At 32.7% G+C, this 20,583-nt stretch overlaps 1 protein-coding gene across 8 annotated transcripts in view; it reads right to left on the reverse strand.

Annotated features, from left to right (window-relative positions):
• The window catches only part of rk (G-protein coupled receptor rickets), a 453,352-nt gene that overhangs the window by 68,659 nt on the left and 364,110 nt on the right, over window positions 1–20,583 (reverse strand). For 2 of the 8 annotated variants that reach the window (XM_074169822.1, XM_074169820.1), the window contains 3 exons: window positions 20,457–20,528; window positions 12,236–12,382; window positions 3,170–3,241 (listed from right to left, as the gene is read on the reverse strand). In XM_074169822.1, the coding sequence (XP_074025923.1) occupies window positions 3,170–3,241; window positions 12,236–12,382; window positions 20,457–20,528 (291 nt within the window). Of the gene's footprint in view, window positions 1–3,169; window positions 3,242–4,240; window positions 4,596–5,511; window positions 6,754–12,235; window positions 12,383–16,051; window positions 16,168–20,456; window positions 20,529–20,583 lie in introns of those variants that run through there. The other 6 variants (XM_074169827.1, XM_074169828.1, XM_074169825.1 and 3 more) reach the window with 6 other exon arrangements.

Below are 20,583 nucleotides of genomic sequence, written 5' to 3' on the forward strand. Positions count from 1 at the left end.
GTTTCATTACGAGATTAATTTCAGTTTGAAATAGTGATTTATTTATATTGGAGGCTTGTTTATGAGTCATTGACAATGAAGAAAATGAAAGTCTCGCGACGGAATCAATCAATTAAACTTCAGTAAATCCTATTGCCCGTTATGATGGAATTGGCCGATACCTGATGAAAATCCATAACTAACGTACTGAGAAAATACTTTATTGTGAGATTTTCACTAAGCAATTTTACAAAAACGCAACACGTGTTTCGCCATACAATAGCTTTTTTGGGCGTGGCTTTACTAACTACTTGTTAGTAACTAGTTAATGTGTTTTTTGAATACGTTGCTTATTGCTCGTCATTGGAGAATAGTTATTTGCAATTACAAGGAAGTTGGCAGTGTGAGGATTTCAAAAACTGATATTTTCAATGGAAGATTACTGAAAGTGAATGGAACTGACCTATTTTTGATAGAAGTCCATATCAAAGCTTATTAATATTGTGTATTGTGGTTTTCTCTACGAAAGGTTAACAAAACCGCGACACGTATTTCGCTATAAAATATTTTCCTTAAGAAGGACAGACGAAGTTACTCGTAAATCATAACAATTCATACTATGGAAATATCAGCATTGACTTATTATTACATGAAGACAACAAAGTCAAGAAGAAACGGGTCAGTAACTGATTGATTATTATAAATTAATTGTTCTAGGTGGACTGAGAATGATCATATGTTGGGAACAGATTAGAGTTAAATTAAATGTCATTTTGAAATGTACCAACTGAACGATTATTGCGATATATCAGTGAAATTGATGCCAAAGAAGCTAACTTATTTTAGCTGTATTTTTTGAGGTCCATATGAAAATTGAAAGTGGTGATGTTTTTGTTGAGACGAAACATCGAATTAAAACTCTGTGAATATCATCATCTTGTACAGATTATAAAGGGGCAATGTGAAAATGTTTCTTGTCTTTTAATTTTTTTATGACGTAAGAATTTTAGTTATTTTTGAATATCTTCGGAACTGAATGGAACTTTTTAAATTCTAAAATTATCCATTTCTCATCAATATTTGAAAAATCCCAATTCATTTCCAGTCAAGTGTTATAGTGAAAATCATCTTAAACTTACTTATGACAATTGCAAGTCCTTGTGGCCAAGATTTTTCATCACTTCCACCAAATTTGAAACAAAACCATATGTTACTCTTCATTATAGTTGCTCGAGAACTTCTGAACTATCTCACTTGTGTATTGGTTTCTATTGAAATTCAAATTACTATTATCGGCGACATTTAATGAGTTTGAACCATACAAGGTATATATTTCTAGTTTGGATATAACCTTCAATGATGAATGTTTACTGGCAACAGCATGAACAAGACAGTCTTAACAAAGGGAATGTTGCCAAGATAGGTCAGTAAATGATTTGATACATATAAAAATCAAATAAAAATTGATTAACTATTATTCTTTAGTTTTCTGTCCATTACAACGTGTCCTGTCCATAACACATGTACATATTCAACTAGATATTTGCCAACTACACATTTATTTTGTGTTTCTTAATAATATGCTGATATTGGAAAACATCTCATATCAATATATTGTCACTAAATTGAAACATTTATCACAACTAGACCAAATATTCCTTGACCTTCAACAATAATTTCAAACACGCAAAGTATGGCAGAAATCATGTGGGGGAGTGTGGGGCAATATTTGGATTAATGGATAAATAAATTGATGGATGTAGCCGTTACTACGTGGTAGGAAATCATAATGAAGAGAAGAGAATAGAAACTTATACATGTATAAGTTTGAAAATGTCCTTATCGGATGAAACTGCAGTGACGTTAGTTACAAATAAAAGTGGTAAAATACATAGAAAGTTTCTCTTCTCTTTTCTTCAAATGGATAAATCTTGCCATCTATAGATTAAGTTATCAATAATAGGTTCATACTTCAACTATTTCTCTATCACATCAAATTGTTTTCATTTGAATTGATAAAAGGTTCACTGCAAACTCTACAATACCACTCTTCAGATTTAGAATTAAAATCTGAGTATAAAACTATTTAACTCTTTCGACTAGCGATGTGCCGAGTACGGTTTGACTCAAGTCAGACTCGATTTCTGCTTTAGAACTCGCCTACTCGAGTACCAATTTATTTTGATTCGAGTACTCGATTCCTGTACTCGAGTCAGGAAGAATCGATTCGTACTCGCTAACTCGATACTATTAATGCGAGTCCAACTGACTCGAGTCTCGTATTCGATTTTGGTTAACTCGTTCGTACCTTTTTGGCTTTGGTACGATGTACAGTCGCCAGCAAGTCAAGCTATACAAATCTGTCAAATTTCTGTAATCGATTTTGAACTTTATAGCGAAATAATAAGGTTGCTTTCCGTTTGGGAAAATTCGACAGTTTGTGGTAACTTGATGGGCTGCTTAACCTAACCTACACGATGTTTGAAGTTATCTCCTTTGAATTTTTCCTTTTTGTTCTAAAATCGGATTCCAGTTCTGGACTAGAATTTTCAGACTGGAATTCTGGACTCGAATTTCTAGACTCGAGTCCAGCCGGACTCGAATCAGGGAATCGAGTCATGATTTGAATACCGCATAAACTGACTCGAGTCGAATCGATCCATCAAAAAAGCGACTCGGCACATCTACTTTCTATTTTCTTTGTATTTCGTGGATTTACCTTTTTCTTTCCCTTTCTCCCTTCCGTTCACTTTTTCTTTACCATTATCTTCATCATATTTTTCCTGTATTTTATAAATTTGTTCTTCATTTTCTATTCGCGAAGCTTCCTTTACAGAAGTATCGGTCAAAACAGTAGACAGTATTTGTTTTCCGCGGTCGCGCTTTTGGTAAAGGTCGAAAAATTTTGTTGTACACCGATATGACGCATAGTTTCTGTGCTGCTAATATCTAATTCAGGAGCAGAATCTGATGGTTCTGGATTTTCTATAACGTTTTTTGGTTTCATTGTAGAATCGGTGACATGTGATAGTGCAAAGTGTTAGCATTTTACCAATACTGGTAAAACGAGCGTTTTTCGACAATGAAAAACGCATGACCGATGACCAATAACCGATTTCATGATAACAATTAAGAAATGTTTGGTTTATAACTTGCAAAATTTCAATACAATTAATTCAAAAGTACTTACAGAACCACGAGTTTTCTCATCAAAGGAAATGCATTAGAAGATAACGCTGTTATTAAATTGTTGGCGATGTTTCTGAAAAACAAACGATATTAATAAATAATCAAGATATACTTTTTTATATTTTTTATACAAATTTTGACATGCCAATCTCATGTCGTGTTTCAGATTGGAGAATTTGGGTAACTTCTATGTACTTTTCATGTATGCCAATTGTTGCCAAAAAATATTAATTCCAAAAACATTTCTGTTGATTATGTAATTATAAGTAGAATTTATGCATATGTACAGATGAAATTTGTTTATGAAGTGTTAGTGAGGTGGACCATGCTGATTTAAAAGTATTAGAAAACACAACAATAATAAGCTTGTCTTGAGAAAGTTCAACAATATAAGTATATATTGTAACGAGGGATTCTCTGAGTCCAATACGGAATATTATTCAATCTGACATTTGAAATGAACTGAAAACATTCATAAACATTGAACCAGCTTGAGCTTGTGAAAGAATCTTAAAACTAACACATGCGTCATTTTTCCAGGAAAGTGTTAGGGTTTGAAAATCACTACCTCGAAGATCTGTGAATTGGATCAATTTTTTGTTGACCCCTAGTAGATTACATAATGAAATGCACTTTTACATAGTTTATAGTTCATTTAGAATATAACAAAAACATTTCATTTCGTATTATGGTGTAGTATGACCCTGTATATGCCAGTAATACGAGTCTTCATATCTTTGCTGCAATAGGTAATTCAATGAAATGAAACTTACATATTCAAAAAGTTTATTTGCAAGATACAATTTTTTTTCAAATAATTCATCTATATCTTATGTCAGTTTATGTTATTCGACCAGACACGGGAAGAACATCGCGATATTGCGGATTTGAAAGAATGTTTGAAAGAATTCCTAAATCGAAAATTTATTTATCTCAAGGGAAATAGACAATTATATACTGTTGTGAGATTTTTGTTTAAACTATTCTACACTAATTGAAGTCTACTTGCTGAAGAGCCACACTTCATCCCAAATAGGAATAAACATTTTGTGTTTTTATTGATATGACCTACTTGCTTGTAAGATATTATGTTCAGACATGTATGAATTTACGGACCTTCATTTTCCATTTGAATTCCGTTTTACTGAACAATATCTCCAGTAAAAAGGAATGTTATCGTCGCTAATTTATAACACCACCAAGATCTCCCCAACTTTAAGAATAGGCGCTTGGCGAATCTCCGCTTCTTGGAATCCTTGACGGCTCACCATTGCTGAAAGCGACATAAGAGCTGATCGTAAGCCTTATTTCTTAATCAAGGTAATCTTGTTATTTATTTTCGTTTAATTGGGTCTGATCGAGAAGCATTGGAATCACAGGAGTAACTGCAAAACTGTCAGTACTATGACGTTACCCACTTCATCAACCTACAAAGTAATTCTACTAAGTTTCAATTGTACTAGTTTAGTGTGTATGTAGTTGAATTTTAAAACCTTCCATTGGCTACCTTCGAACAACTGTTAACCGATGGTATGCAAACCAGAGGGAATATAATTCATTAGTTGAATAATGAAACGAGAGTATCATTGTGAGAAATTCCCTAACTTTTATATCATTCATTTTTCCTTGTAAATGAATCAACTGTTGCAAATTGGTCCCTGAAGTTAGAACTAACATTTCTTGTTACGGTTCTTTCTCTTTACTTTCTCTTCTTGTTAAAATAGTAATCGTCTTTAGTTATATTTAGCTGATGTTCTGTTTCCCTTAACTTTTGTCAATAAACGATTCATGAATTAATTGACTCCTTTCTTCTTTCTTTCTACCCACTCTCATCTCAACTGTTTTAAAGCTTGTTTGTGGGACATTTGAGGCAAAATTTTCGATTGTGGTCTTCTTTCCCAATTTGAAAGATAAATTTGTTGTTTTTGTTGCTCGTTGATAACAATATTGACGTTTTAATGATGAGCTCAACCATGAATGACCAACTTATTGTTAACATTTATTTATGAAGAAAAATAATGGAAATATCTCCTAAGAATTCATGACTATGCAACTTTTGTTCTATGGAGTTTATTCTGAATGTCAATACTTTTGGACTCATTTACGAATGGAAGTATTGATTTTTCAACCAATAAACCGATGTTTTCAGATGGTTTTTCGCGAATAACTCAAAAAGTGGTATTTTATTGAAAAAATCACCCTTGAGTCAAAATATAGCTCATAAAAAAGAAGAAGAACATTTTATTTCAAGCAAATAGGGGTCTAACTCATCAATATAAAAGTATGGGACCGCTCTTAGCTAAACTCATAGCAGGAAATATTACTAAAACACAAACTACATACCTATAGAGGGAGAAGAAAAGCCTCTCACACTAATCGGATTGACTTCAAATCCTTGTACAAATATCGTTCCAAAGCCCTTGTGTGCGGCTTCAATACAACTGTTTGTACGTTGAACTATCTCCAGATGAAACTAATTATATCCGCCCCAGTGTGTAATTGAATTGTACTTCTCTTGTTTAAAACAATCTATTAGCGATAAAGGAACTCACATTTAGAGGACGTTCGAGAAAATGGTACCTAGTACACTGATGTAATCATTTGTGATAATATTCATATTGCGGGCATAGCTCAGTGGTGTGTTTAAAAAATTTTCCATTTGACTATAATGATAAATTATAGTACTATTTTGCTCCGCTCTGTCTTAGTTTGTCTATGAATAAGTTTCCCGTTTTCTCCTGAAGGGGATGCTTTTGAAGATATAAGAACTGGAAGTTTATCCCTCTAGAAATTTCTAGAAGAGTCCAAAACATTTTAATATGTTTGAATGCAGTTCTCAACATTACACAACAATACAAATAATACCGGAATATATTCGAATGTGGTGAAGCGTTTGGGAATAATCTGGAACGTTAAAGAGAGTATTATGTTTTGGTAGCTCGCTATTCCCGTCCACGGAAAATATTACCGTTTTTCCGGGAATGCTTTTGAAGATATAAGGGCTAGAATTCTCGCCTTCCAGAAACTTATAGAACAGTCCAGAACATTTGTAAGTATTTGAGATCATTTTACAACATTTCAAACATCCCTGAATATCATGTCAGGTTTAAAAATAGTTTAGGATGTTTGAGAATGTCCTGGGATATCCAAGATCATTGTTTGATAGTTCAGGGAGTTATTAATGACCATTGATAAATCGCATTCAAAAAGTATCAGTTTCCACTTTCGAATAGACTGTTTACCTAAAGACAACAAAAATAATGCAACCTCGATCTTCAAAGTGCTTCACCGCGTAAGACAAAACCAACGCAACCTTTCTTCATCACGCGTCTCACCTTGGTTTGTCAGATCACTTGGATTCTTTTTTCACGCAATAGTTTTGAATATTCATGAGGGAAATTTAATTAAGGACAATAGAGATATAGCAGAGACACTGGCAAATAACTTCAAGAATCATCCAAATAGAATGACCTATGATCATGATTTCAACCTGAAAAAAGATATGGAAGAAGAAGAAAACCCCATTATTATAGACCAACACCATACACCCATCAACTCGAATATATCAGAACATGAATTTGAAGACGCACTTAAAAACACTTCTACTGGGTCGGACGACATAACAGTTGTTTTTCTACAAAAACTACCTAAATCTGCTAAAGCATATCTTCACGAATTCATAAATGACTTATGGAGACAACAGAAATTTCCTCACCAGTGGCAAGAAGCCACTGTAATACCAATCCCAAAACCAAACAAACCTAAACATAATCCTGAATCATACAGACCTATATCTCTAACTGATAGCCTCTGTAAATTAATGGAAACAATCGTGAATAGAAGACTGGTATGGCACTTAGAATCTCGTAACCTACTTCGACAGGAACAAAACGGCTTCAGAAAGTAGGTACAGATCTACTGTAGACAATATTATAGACCTAGAGTCAGAAATACATGAGGTATTCTCAAACAAACAAAAATGTATAGCAATACTTTTCGACTTAGAGAAAGCTTATGATAAGGCTTGGAGTTATTATATTTTGAAAACTTTACAACAATGGAACATTCAAGGTAATATGTTAGCATTCGTCAAAAATTTAATTGAAAATAGGTTCTTTCGAGTTAGAGTCAATGGAGAACTATCGAATCTGAAAACCCAAGAAAATGGTACACCACAGGGTTCTATTATTAGCGTAACATTATTTCTTATAGCAATCAACCAAATAATAGAACATGTCGAACTACCAGTGAAAGCACGACTTTACGCTGATGACCTACTTCTAATTATCAAAGGAAAGAATATTGAAACAATGAGTTCAATACTCCAGCATCACCTAGAACAGCTAGAACTCTGGTCTAAATCAACATGACTCACTTTCTCTTCAGAAAAAAACAAGATTAATACTCTTTTCGAAAACACACATCAGAAACCGACCAACACTACAACTCTGACAACTCTATGGCAAAAATCTGGAATATGTTGACGAAATTAAATTTCTTGAAATGATTTTCGATCAAAAATTGAACTGAAAATCACACATACACCATCTCATCAGAAAGCGCCAAGGAGGTTTGAATCGACTATGGATCAATAGCATATGCTTCTGCAAAAAAATTGACAATCCGAAAACTAGAAGTTGTTCAAAGTACAGCACTTCGAATAGCATTAGGAGCTCATCGAACAAGCCCAATCGAAAGCTTATCATGCGAAGCAAATTAAATCCCACTAAGGTACCGTAGACAATATATGAGTCTCTCTTATGCTACTTCTATTGCAACCAAAGCAATACATTGTACATATAATAATGTTTTGTCAAGTCATTTCAAACAAAATTTCACGGGACATCCAAGAACGGACCCTCCTTTTTACGAAAGGATAAACACATATTCAGAACAATTAGGGTATACACTTCCCCCATTATTTTCCAACTCCATAACTACTACTCCTTCTTGGATGATCAATCCCCCTATATGTGTTTCCTGTTTCCTGTTTCACAAAAAATGATACATTTCCCCAAATTCTACTGAACTTATTCAAACAAAAACTAACTCTTTATGAGAACCATGCAATTCTGTACACCGATGCTTCAAAAACAGATAAGGGAGTTGGGTCAGCTGTTGTATCGCCGGACGAAACATCAAAATACAAACTTCCCCAAGCCACATGTATATTCACAGCTGAACTATTCGCGATACTACAAGCACTATTATTTCTGAAAAATCATCCTGCTGATAATTTCTGATTGTAACAGACTCTTTGGGTGCTATTGAGGGTACGCAACAGTTATATACAGACAATCCCATAATATTACTAATAAAAAATGAACTATATAGAATCGAAGAGTTAGGGAAACGAGTAATATTATTATGGGCCCCATCGCATATTGGAATCGCTGGTAATGAAAAGGCAGATATTGCAGCCTAAGAAGCGATAGACGATCACAGTTCAAGAATAATCACCAAAATAACTCCGTCTGATACGAAAAGATACATCAAAAATATGATAATAAACGAGTGGCAGAGGGAATGGCTCCAGACGAATTCGAAACTAAACCAAATAAAGCCATCCGTTAAACCCTGGACACACCCACCAAAATCCAGAAAACATCAGGTAATCCTCTGTCGACTTCGTATTGGACATACCAAATTTTCGCACGATTTTCTTTTATCACGCGAGGAACCAATTATATGTGATAAAGCAGTAACTGTGAAACACGTTCTTCAAATTTGTCCCAAGTATCAGGAAGCAAGAATAGAATTCGGAATACCGAAAGAACTACGAGAAACTCTCAGTGACACTTGTTATATTGAAAATCTCATGTCATTCTTGACAAATATCAATATGTATCATTTATTTTGAACACAATAATCATGTAATGTGAAATGTAACGTAGCGCTAATAACCCTAGTGGTTGATGCGCTTATCTTGAAATTAAAACAAAAAAAAGATTTGAATTTGCGATGAATACTTTGAATTCTATATTTTTAATATCAATCACAAGATGCATAATATGCTCAGGGTAATCAATTATTTACTCGTATTTGATGAAGACTAATACCGTATCTGTCTGAATAGCTTCCAATTACTAAGAACCAATATTCAAAACATTGAATGGGTTTGGAAGCTAGCCTCGATAGATAGACATATGTCATTGTAAACTTTTTTGTACAGGCCTATAATATATAGTGATTTATTTACTCATAAGTTAAAAGTTGTAGCACCACTGCTACGATTTCTTAAACGTCTTGTTCCATATTTCAATCAATTCACACAATAACCTTCCTCTTAAATCACTACTAGTCAAACACCACTCGTAGTGAATCAAGTAACTGCAAGATGTGTACAAGCATTTTAAAAGAATTAAAAAAAAACAGACTGAAGGAAAGGCTAAAAAGTACATTGTACGAAAAAATCCAAACAGAGGGGTCAGTGACGCTTTTTTCATAACAGGCAATGAGACATAAAACTTCTTACGTTCGATGGATAGTCTCGTGTGTCATGCAATGTCGAAATTTTGAGATAACTGAAGCCAGCAGCTTATAGAAAGTTTCAGAAGTGTATTAGAACTATTATATAATATTCAAAAACGCAACCGAAACGAATAATGAAGAAGTGAATAATAATATTTGAATTTACCAGATCAAACTCAATGGGAATTTGAAGCAAATATTAGAATTTGTCCTAAAGTCACCCTCAAAATAATTCGTGGACTACTTGTGGAGCAGACTGCATTTCAAACACTTCAATGGTTTAAAGAACGGTATAGTATTAGTACTTGAGATAAAGTGACATTCTGGTCTCAAAAATACTCATGATGCTGAAGAATATTGTAAATGGTGAAACTTTTCTGTTTCAAAGAAGCTACACAGCAAGGATGATAATTTGCATATTTTATTTGTATATTTCCTCAAATGACTTGATAATTCGAATCAAGAGATTGGTCCAATTGCAGGGGGTTACCTAATTCCATCAAGTCATATGGAACGATTGACTGACATAACAAAACAATTGGCCAGCATCTTACTTAGGGAGAAAAACTGTTACTAATATTTTTTCAGTATTATAAAATATGAGGCCTGAAATTAGGTTTCATGTCAACTAATATCAGCCATAATACAGCCATAATACGCTATAGAAATAGAAATGAATTTTCTCCATGCTGTAGATAAAATGAAAACACCTCACTTGATGGTCAACAACTACCTACAATGCCATAGATCCTTTCAATGACTGACTACGTCTACCGTAGATATCGAATAATTTACGGAACAATTCCTTAATTTGAACTAAAATATGCCTGTGTTACGCCACTGACGATGCTGGTAGTTAAATATAAAACGAGTTTGTTTAATTAATTTTAACCGAGATAACCTAATTGTATTACATTTATTTCACATTTATCCTTTCAATTATACAGATATACGTACATAAGGATAAAATGGTACAGTATATCATGACCACTTATCCTAGAAATTCCTGGTACGCACATACATCATGTTGGATATAGATAAAGCAAATTCTTATAAAGACCAGTAGAGATCAATATACATGCGGCTTAAGAAGTCGATTGATAAACTTATACAAATCGTAAAATTCCAAGAATGTGGTTTTTCAGAGATGGGAACTATTTTACTTTATAGTGAGCGTAGTTATTAGAAAAAAGGTATATGAGAAAGCTTAGAATAAATTTAAAAACATTCGTTTAATCAATATATTCAATAAACATTATTTTTGAGATTTACTGAATTCCACAGTATATCACAGATTCATAAACATTTTGCATTAAATATCAAAAATCAAATATGATAAATGATAATGACCTCTTTTGTCTAAGAATATTGCCAAATCTTTATTCTTCCAAATCAAAATTCGCAGTGACATTCTGCAGTCGAAAAATACTATTCTTGGAACTGCGAAATAATTGAAAATAGAAAGAAACTGCAATAAATTCGAAAATGAACTGAAATTAGTTAGAAACTTAGAAGCTGACTACTTGATCATTGAAATTACAATGATTGTTCAATTAGCAAACTTACTTTGACAATTTGATGACATCAGAGCCCCCTGTAAACAATGCTGTCTCGTGTTCGATGTCAAATATTTTGTTTTTGTGCTCTGATTTCATTCAGTTGCTTTTCAGTGGAAGCCGTAGAGAAAGAAAGAAAGAAAGCGATTTTTCATACAACGGTCGATGTCAGAATTTGGCTTTTGAATAAGCAAAGTTCTAGTTTTCTCTCGATTTCATAGATGGCGTCTTCGCGGGAGAGATGTCCATGTTTACTTATACTCAGCTTATCCTAAGGGACAGTTGAGTCTGACAGACCATTCCTGATAGTAGGTCCCAGCATCACTGATAGTAGGTCAAAACACAGCTGTCTGGTATTGGATAACGAATACTTTGTTTTTGGGTTCTAGTTTGGAAGTTTCGAAAATATTTGACAAAATGTTCCGGTTTTTATATTATCTATGATATTTCTCTGCATATTTTTTTCTGAATTTTCTTATATTTTATTGAACTTTCTCATTTTAATTGGATACAAGGAATTCATATGGTTAGTATATGCAAACTGAATGGAGAAATGAAAACCTAGTGTAATTCTGTTCCGATATATGAGAAAAAATGATGATGAAGATTATTATTCACTCTTTCTGAAAAAAGTAATCTCAATGTAATTCTTTTTCAAAAAATCATACTCCTTTTATCTCTTTCACTTTCATGTTCACAAATAGTGCGAATGCAGTAAATTCATTGTTCAAGAATAGTTTTCTCATATGTAGGATCAAAATTATTTATTTATATATTAAAATAACAAAACAAACTGTGGACAATTGAAAAGAAAATAGTAGATAAGGTTTCAGAATGCAAATTATAAAGCGAAGGAGTGACATCTATAGCTCTCTCAGATGTGAAATCATAATGAAATGAGTTATTTTTATCTAACATCTGAAAAGCATCATTCAATTCTTCTCATTTCACTTGATTTCCACCCACAAGAACAGGAACGACTAAGCTGAATTGCTACGTTGCTACGACATTGCTACGGTGCTAGGTCCTGAGATACTCACAGGACCTCGAGATGTGCAAGTACTGCTAATGCCTCTGCGGGTACGGTGCGCAGTTGATTGCTGTCAAGACGCAAGCTGCGCAGCGACGTTGCCACATTTCGGAAAGCTTCTCTCTGGATTCGCCAGATTTCGTTACTGCCCACGTGCCTGGCCCAACAATCACGACGGTCAACACACAAATGAATTTAACACAAATGTCATGCTTTTAGATAAAATGAGGTAGTCTTATTCTGTTCTGGTTTGGTATCTTATGCTCAATTGTTGAGAATAACCAAGAAGTTTCGACAGGTATGTTCAATATAATAATATATAATAATGTCTCTACATGGGGTGTCTCTACATGGGGTACTTGTAAACAGTAAGAGATAGAGAGTCGGGTATTTGGCAAAGTTGCCAATTTCAAAGTATTGCTGAATCATACGATAACATTGATTAAGTATTTCTATACTGACATATATATATATATATATATATATATATATATATATATATATATATATATATATATATATATATATATATATATATATATATATATATATATATATAAAGCGATGGGTAGTCTTGACTGACTAGTTAAGGAGAAATACGGAATAATGTTGGGGATGCAGTCAAAATTGCTGGGCTGTTGTTTAAAGAATACTCTTTGTTAGTAAAAAGTCGAAAATTTCACTGAGAAACACAAAATTAGTCCTTTTCATTATGTAGAAAAGTGTCACACATTGAATTTTTATGGTTCAAAGAAAATATATATATATAAAACTTATTCAGAAGTAACATTTAGAGGATTTGAAATTTTAAATTTTATTTTAACGGCCATGCATGGCACTTACTATTGCCGTTAAAATAAAATTTAAAATTTCAAATCCTCTAAATGTTACTTCTGAATAAGTTTTATATATATATATTTTCTTTAAACCATAAAAATTTAAAGTGTGACACTTTTCTACATAATGAAAAGGACTAATTTTGTGTTTCTCAGTGAAATTTTCGACTTTTTACTATAACCTCAAGTTAATGTCTTGATAAAGGGAATAAACATTCTCGAAAGCTCGACCATATAACAAAGAGTATTCTTTAAACAACAGCCCAGCAATTTTGACTGCATTCCCAACATTATTCCGTATTTATATATATATATATATATATATATATATATATATATATATATATATATATATATATATATATATATATAAGAGCTTTTTGATCATTCCCATATTGATTTCAATTTAAGAGCCACCGGTAGACAGCTGTTTCAGCCTATTGGGCATCGTCAGTACCGGGCAGGAGGTCCTCGATTGAAGACAAAATGAGAAAATCCAAGAATGTACTTGATAAAAATAACTGCGTAAACGCAAGCGAAACATAAGTGGAACCACCTATTGGTGTGACACCCAAGTCAACTTGCCAAGTTTTTATGTCAGTGTTGGTGGTTTGACCAGTCAACCGACAACTGCGCTAACAGAAATTTGGGAAGCTAACCTGAAATGCCATCGGAAAACGAATCCACATGTTTCTAGAAATTATATGAAATCTAGAAAGGTTAATGCTGTCAAGCTGCTGGAAAATAATTCCATGAAAATAAAAAAATAAATAGATAAGTACTTTTTTGATCATTCCCATATTGATTTCAATTCAAGAGCCACCGGTAGACAGCTGTTTCAGCCTATTGGGCATCGTCAGTACCGGGCAGGCGGTCCTCGATTGAAGACAAAATGAGAAAAACCAAGAAAGTACTTGATGCAAATAGCTGCGTAAACGCAAGCGAAACATACGTGGAACCACCTATTGGTGTGACACCCAAGTCAACTTGCCAAGTTTTTCATGTCAATGTTGGTGGTTTGACCAGTCAACCGACACCTGGAATTATTTTCCAGCAGCTTGAGTGCATTAACCTTTCTAGATTTCATATATATATATATATATATATATATATATATATATATATATATATATATATATATATATATATATATATATATATATATATATATATATATATATATATATATATTAGCACACAAACATTGCAGAACTACTCACCGTAAACAGAAGTTTTAGACAATACTCGAATAAAATAATGCAGATCTTAGCTACATGCAATGGAACGGAGGATATAGATATAGATCATAGATATAGATCATGATTATTTTTGCATCCTGGATTACAAGACATCCAAGAAAGTACTTTTCCAAACAAGTACAAGAAAAAAATGCTAGAAAAAAATTTATGTAATTAGCTCATGAGGTTACAGGTTCCGGATGCTTGAAAAAAATTGATATGTTAGGCGGTTCCTAACAAAAAAACCATTTTATACGCTTTCGAGGCTTTTCACTACTAGACTTGATGTATAAGTAAATTACTGGCCTGTTTTGATCCAGTGACTTATATTCACAACAAACTTTCTGTCACTACACTCGTATTCTCTATCAATTGATTTCCAGTCTCGTTTCAAAAGCTTTGGTACTTCGACAGGTAATTTAAAATACAAATATGGAGTTTGGTATACTCAAAAACGTTTTACGTGTGGTTCCTACCACACCAGTGTAGGCTAATTTTTTCATTCATACACCAGTTTATATATCTCTCTTGGATTCATCAATACTTCGAGTGCGATTTGGTTGTCAGTGAGAATATTGAGTAATTCGTTTCATTGAAACTTCAACCTGCAGTTTTTGATATATTGGTAGAGCGGCCATAATAAGGATTTTTTCCGCATAGTAAATATATTTCAGGTCCAGCTCTATGTTCGGTTTTTAAACCATCTGTATACTTATGTGTTTCTAAAGATTAATGTTCATTATTAACTCTTCACAATTTGAGTCGAAGTATAACTGGATGAGGTCATCCGTGAATGTTTTTCATGCTTGTTCCCCAACATACTAAAAAATTCATTCGGGTTTGATCACTTGAGGATTAGTGAATTTTCCAGTTCGAATTGGCATAGTTTTGCTGCTCCCATTACTCAAAATGTAGAAAAAGAGAGATCAAGACTGTCTCCAATACTGCTGTGGGTGTGACTCTCAATACTTTCACTATTTTCAATCAAGCAAGTCTTGTCATGTTAGGTCATCGGAAGGTTGAAAAAATAACTGTTTTAGAAAACCTGCAGAATTTATTGATTCGGGAAACAAAGCAGATTTAACACGTTCAGCAGTGCCATCTGTGCTACCTATGCATTGAGGTAAAAGAATTTGAGCAAAGTTAACAACTTGTATGATAATGTCACTCAATTGGAGGTATCTAGAAAATCGATCAACACTAAAAAAAGTATGCATATCCTTTTCGACCTTTTGTACCTCAAGTATGGAGTTAACAAACCCTTAAAATTTCAGATGTTGCAAAAAACATTATACATACGATTAGTATAAGGACAATTTAAATTCATTATTTTTGTTTATTCTTTTTAGTTTTAGTATAAACTCACTGTGAGTAATTAAAAGTTCTTTTACCTGTTTTATTTTGTTTATAGTAGTTTACATATTTACAAAATATATCCCAATTTTGGAGAAAACCCTATGCCAATTTTATGTTCCAAACCGTTCCAAAAAAGCTGTGAATGAATATCGTTTTTACACTCGATATGTAGACTGTTTTTATGAATGTGAAATGAATTTATTATATATGCGATAAATATTTCAAATTGACAATTAGATATATTTATATTTCAAAATCAGTAAACTTACTGAGTGTAGAGTAATGAAAAGCAATTAGAAAGGAGAAAGGTTTATCCGGCTCGAAGGACCAAAATGTTTGATATTAGCGTGAAATTAGAATTTTGAATAATGTACAGCAGTTGAGAGGGACACTCACCTCTGGATTCTGCAACTCCCAGTCTCTCAGCGAACTTCAACAATCGTTGTAATAGAGACACAATATTTGCGAGAATTGTATTGTTATAGAAAACACTTGTTTGCGAGCGAACACTCTGACATTCGTATCAGGTCTGTTCCGTTTTGTCGCGGGTGTAGATGTCACCTCAACTGCTAGTCAGTGAGCGCGAATATACAAAACAAAATAGGTAAAATAACTTTCAATTACTCACAGTCAGTTTATACTAAAACTAAAAAGAATAAACAAAAATAATGAATTTAAATTGTCCTTATGCTAATCGTGAACAATATGTTATACCACTGTGATTTTCAATAACGAAACAACTGTAACCGTCGAACTGGTTGATGGTTTTTTTCCTTCCAAATTGGCATCATTCCATTGTTTGTATTAGATGTAGAAGATTCAGAAGTGTCCTTTGTAAAGGACAACAAAATCTACCAGGAAACTCGTCATTTTGTATCTTATTTTGATTTTTATCTTGCATGTTTCTTTGGATGAGGACAAATCTTAGCTACAAGATTTTCATACTTGCACATATTGCTTTCTGTTTTTCGGCAGAGGATTTTGGCGCTCATTAGAACATTCTATTTGCTTTTGAGCTTTCGAAAATTCTTGGTTGAACCATGACTCTTTTTTTTAATCATATGTATTCAAATGAAAATAACTTCCGAGCTTGGCAAGAATAGATAAGGTAATTAGAGGAAATGCGTATGTCTCACAAGGAAAATTTTGGGGAAAAATATGAAAATCATACCCATCATGCCGACTGTACCTGTTTTTCAGCTGATTATTTATTCTCCGAAGTATAGCTGATTGAGATTTTTCTGAGACTACGAATGATACTTCTATCAAATTGAAAAAACTTGATCACTTTTTGGGCCTGAACGTTTAAGAACATAACTTTTTGAAAAATCTTAGTTATTCTCTGATCACATACGATACCATATTTCAAATGATGATGAATTTGTCCACAAAGTCAATGAAAATCGGATGATTTAAAAAAATATTAGTAAATCGTTAGTTACATGATGAGTGTGGTTTTATTGACGTGTTTCACAGATTGTGTTTGTTCTATATAAAACCTGAAAGAGTCTTAGAAATTGTCTCACATATAATAAATAACAAATTGAAACTAACTTGCACATTCTGAGTAAAGATCACTCAATAACTATACAATTACAAATGAATAAAAGTGAACCTTTCTTTGTTATTTGTTATGATATGATTCGCTATAATCTCTGGAAATAGATTTGAAATCATCTCATACTAATGGATTTTTCTTGTGTATGTAAATATTAAAATCCTTGGTTCCTGCTGATGTGTGAACCTTGAACGTTATATTTCATTGATATAGTTTATATGACTTCTAAAAATATTTCCATTGAACTGAATGTCAACGAACCTATACAGTGTCACCGATAAAGTCCGCATCAAATGGGAAACTTTTTTATTTATCGTTTTATGTGAAATTTGATTTTGGCAGTAGATTTTGCTTAAGAAATGATGTCAAATGGCGTCCACAAAATAGGTCACGTGATTTCCTTAACCTGTCAAAATTGACATTTAAAAAAAGAAACATCGAAAAATGACATTATTCTTCAAAATATCCAAAAATATCATGGGATAAAAACATTTTCTTTTGTAATTTTATACCCACACACCAAGTTTCAAACCCATAATAAGTATTTTATATTTTCACTATTTTTCCGCACTCCTGCTTTTTCTACTTATCAAAATTTAAGCACACCTGTACTAAATCATTTATTTTAACTAAACTCGTCACCGAATTTCTTTTTTTGTAATATAATAATATTTTAAGAGCCTCTTTGATGTTAAAAACAAATTTTGAAAAATAAAAGTTGTCAAACTTGATGCAAAGTTCATCTAGTTTCAACGGGGCTTTCAAAACTATACAGTACTTGAGTTTTTTAATGAGCAAATGGCCTCACAATATGAATTAGAACAAAACGGAACATTAGGAAACATCATTTCGTGATTCTTGAAGCCCATTCAATGAAAGAAAAAAACTCATAGTATTTACATTTACCTACTCCGCTAACAACACTAATTTAAAAAAACTGGGTAGGCTGTGAAAAAATATGAAACTACATAATGTGTTTTAGAAAACGTCACTGTCACTGAATAAATGAATGCCCGTTAGTTCAATGTAATGTATGAAAATTAAAATAATATGTTATCTTTACAAGAAAAAATTGAAATTGTGCTAATTTGTGGTGAAAACACATTGCATCGACAAGTGGTTGATATTTTTAACGCAAAACATCCTGGTAGACATGTACAGCAATCCACTGTAAGTAGGATTTTAAAAAAATTTAAACTGACTTGTTCAGTTGAAAATACTTTTAAAAAACGTCATAATCCATCACGCAATAATGATGAGGTTCAGTTGGCTGTCTGCCTGGATGTTATCGAACAGGGAAAATCAAGTATTACCAATATTGTAGATAGAACTGGCGTTAAAAGAGAAAGCGTAAGAGCAATTTTACATAAAAATAAATTCAAACCCTACAAACCCAAATTTATAAATACCTTAAAGGAAAGAGATTTCGATGTTCGACTAGATTTCTCTTTCTGGTACCAAGGAGAAGTAGAATTAAACAGAAAATTTCCTTACAAAATCCTATGGACCGACGAAGCTACCTTCTCATCGAACGGTGTAGTCAGTTCCCAGAATTGTAGGTGGTGGGCTCAGGAAAATCCTCATTTTGTGATAGAATGTCGGGACCAATATTCATTTAAAACAAATGTGTGGTGCGGTGTTTAAAATAATCAGGTAATGGGACCATTCTTTTTTAGACACATTTTAACTTCTCAGGATTATATGCAATTTCTAAATACTGAGATCAGTGATATAGTGGACAATATGCCGGTTGAAATAAGACACAGTCTGTGGTATCAATGTGACGGGGCTCCTATTCATAGTTCAAGACAAGTCAAAGAGAAACTATTAGAAATGTTTAGGGGCAAAGTTATTGGGCGAAATATGGAGCAAATATGGCCGCCTAGGTCGCCAGATTTAACCCCACTAGATTTTTTCTTGTGGGGTTACTTAAAACAAATCGTTTATAAACAAAGACCTTTTCGTGACGTGAATCACCTAGAAACTGTTATTAGAAACTCTATTTTGAACATAAACCCTGTGAGTATCAGCAACTCAATAAAAGATGTATCAAGAAGGACAATTATCTGCATAGAACGCGATGGAAGACATACAGAAATGTAGTGTATTTAATGTCGTGAGTCTTTTTTTCGTGTTTTTTTGCTATTAGGTATAGGCACATGTTTATTTTCAGTTCCTTTTAATTAAGATTAAATTCCACTGTATTTTTTGTTAAAAAAACAATAAACACTCTAAGATATTGTTTCCTAATGTTCCGTTTTGTTCTCATTCATATTGTGAGGCCATTTGCTCATTAAAAAATTCAAGTACTGTATAGTTTGGAAAGTCCCGTTGAAACTAGATGAACTTTGCATCAAGTTTGACAACTTTTATTTTTGAAAATTTGTTTTTAACATCAAAGAGGCTCTTAAAATATTATTATATTACAAAAAAAGAAATTCGGTGACGAGTTTAGTTAAAATAAATGATTAAGTACAGGTGTGCTTAAATTTTGATTAGTAGAAAAAGCAGGAATGCGGAAAAATAGTGAAAATATAAAATACTTATTATGGGTTTGAAACTTGGTGTGTGGGTATAAAATTACAAAAGAAAATGTTTTTATCCTTTGATATTTTTGGGTATTTTGAAGAATAATGTCATTTTTCGATGTTTCTTTTTTTAAATGTCGATTTTGACAGGTTAAGGAAATCACGTGACCTATTTTGTAGACGCCATTTGACATCATTTCTTAAGCAAAATCTACTGCCAAAATCAAATTTCATATAAAACAATAAATAAAAAAGTTTCCCATTTGATGCGGACTTTATCGGTGACACTGTATTTCAGTTTGGAAAACTTACAATATGAAAATCGAAAAATTGGGTTTCATGAACAATAATTCGTTTTTTATACGAATATATTTGAATTTAGAATAGGTTTACTTTGTTTCTAAATATATTTACCCGTATATTTAATATGAGAAAATGAATGTTGTAGAACGTTGTAGGCATTAGCCTGTTTTTTCATAAAATATATATTCTCTTGAGTTCGGAATGAAAAAAATATAGTTTTGTAGTCAAAATAAACGAAAAACTTGTGAATATTATGGAAATAAGTCAGTTTCTTTCTGTCAATGAGATATTTAGTAAGAGAACGGAAAAATACTGATAATATAGATAACTCTGGAGTTTTTATTCGAACACTTTATTACTTGAAATAAAAAAGGAATCAATTTCACCATATACATCTATTACATTTACTTACAATGTTTGTAGCTTCACTAGAGGTTGCAAAGCCTCACTTGGAATTTGCTTCAGACCACAACCTTGTAGCAACCTGAAACAAAAAGCTATTGAGAATGACTATGACATGTATCTGATGGTATTTTTAG

This window comes from Leptinotarsa decemlineata, unplaced genomic scaffold (assembly GCF_025532065.1).
Source record: "Leptinotarsa decemlineata unplaced genomic scaffold, Ldec_3_MD MMD2_P_RNA_scaffold_6, whole genome shotgun sequence".
Lineage (NCBI taxonomy): Eukaryota > Metazoa > Arthropoda > Insecta > Coleoptera > Chrysomelidae > Leptinotarsa > Leptinotarsa decemlineata.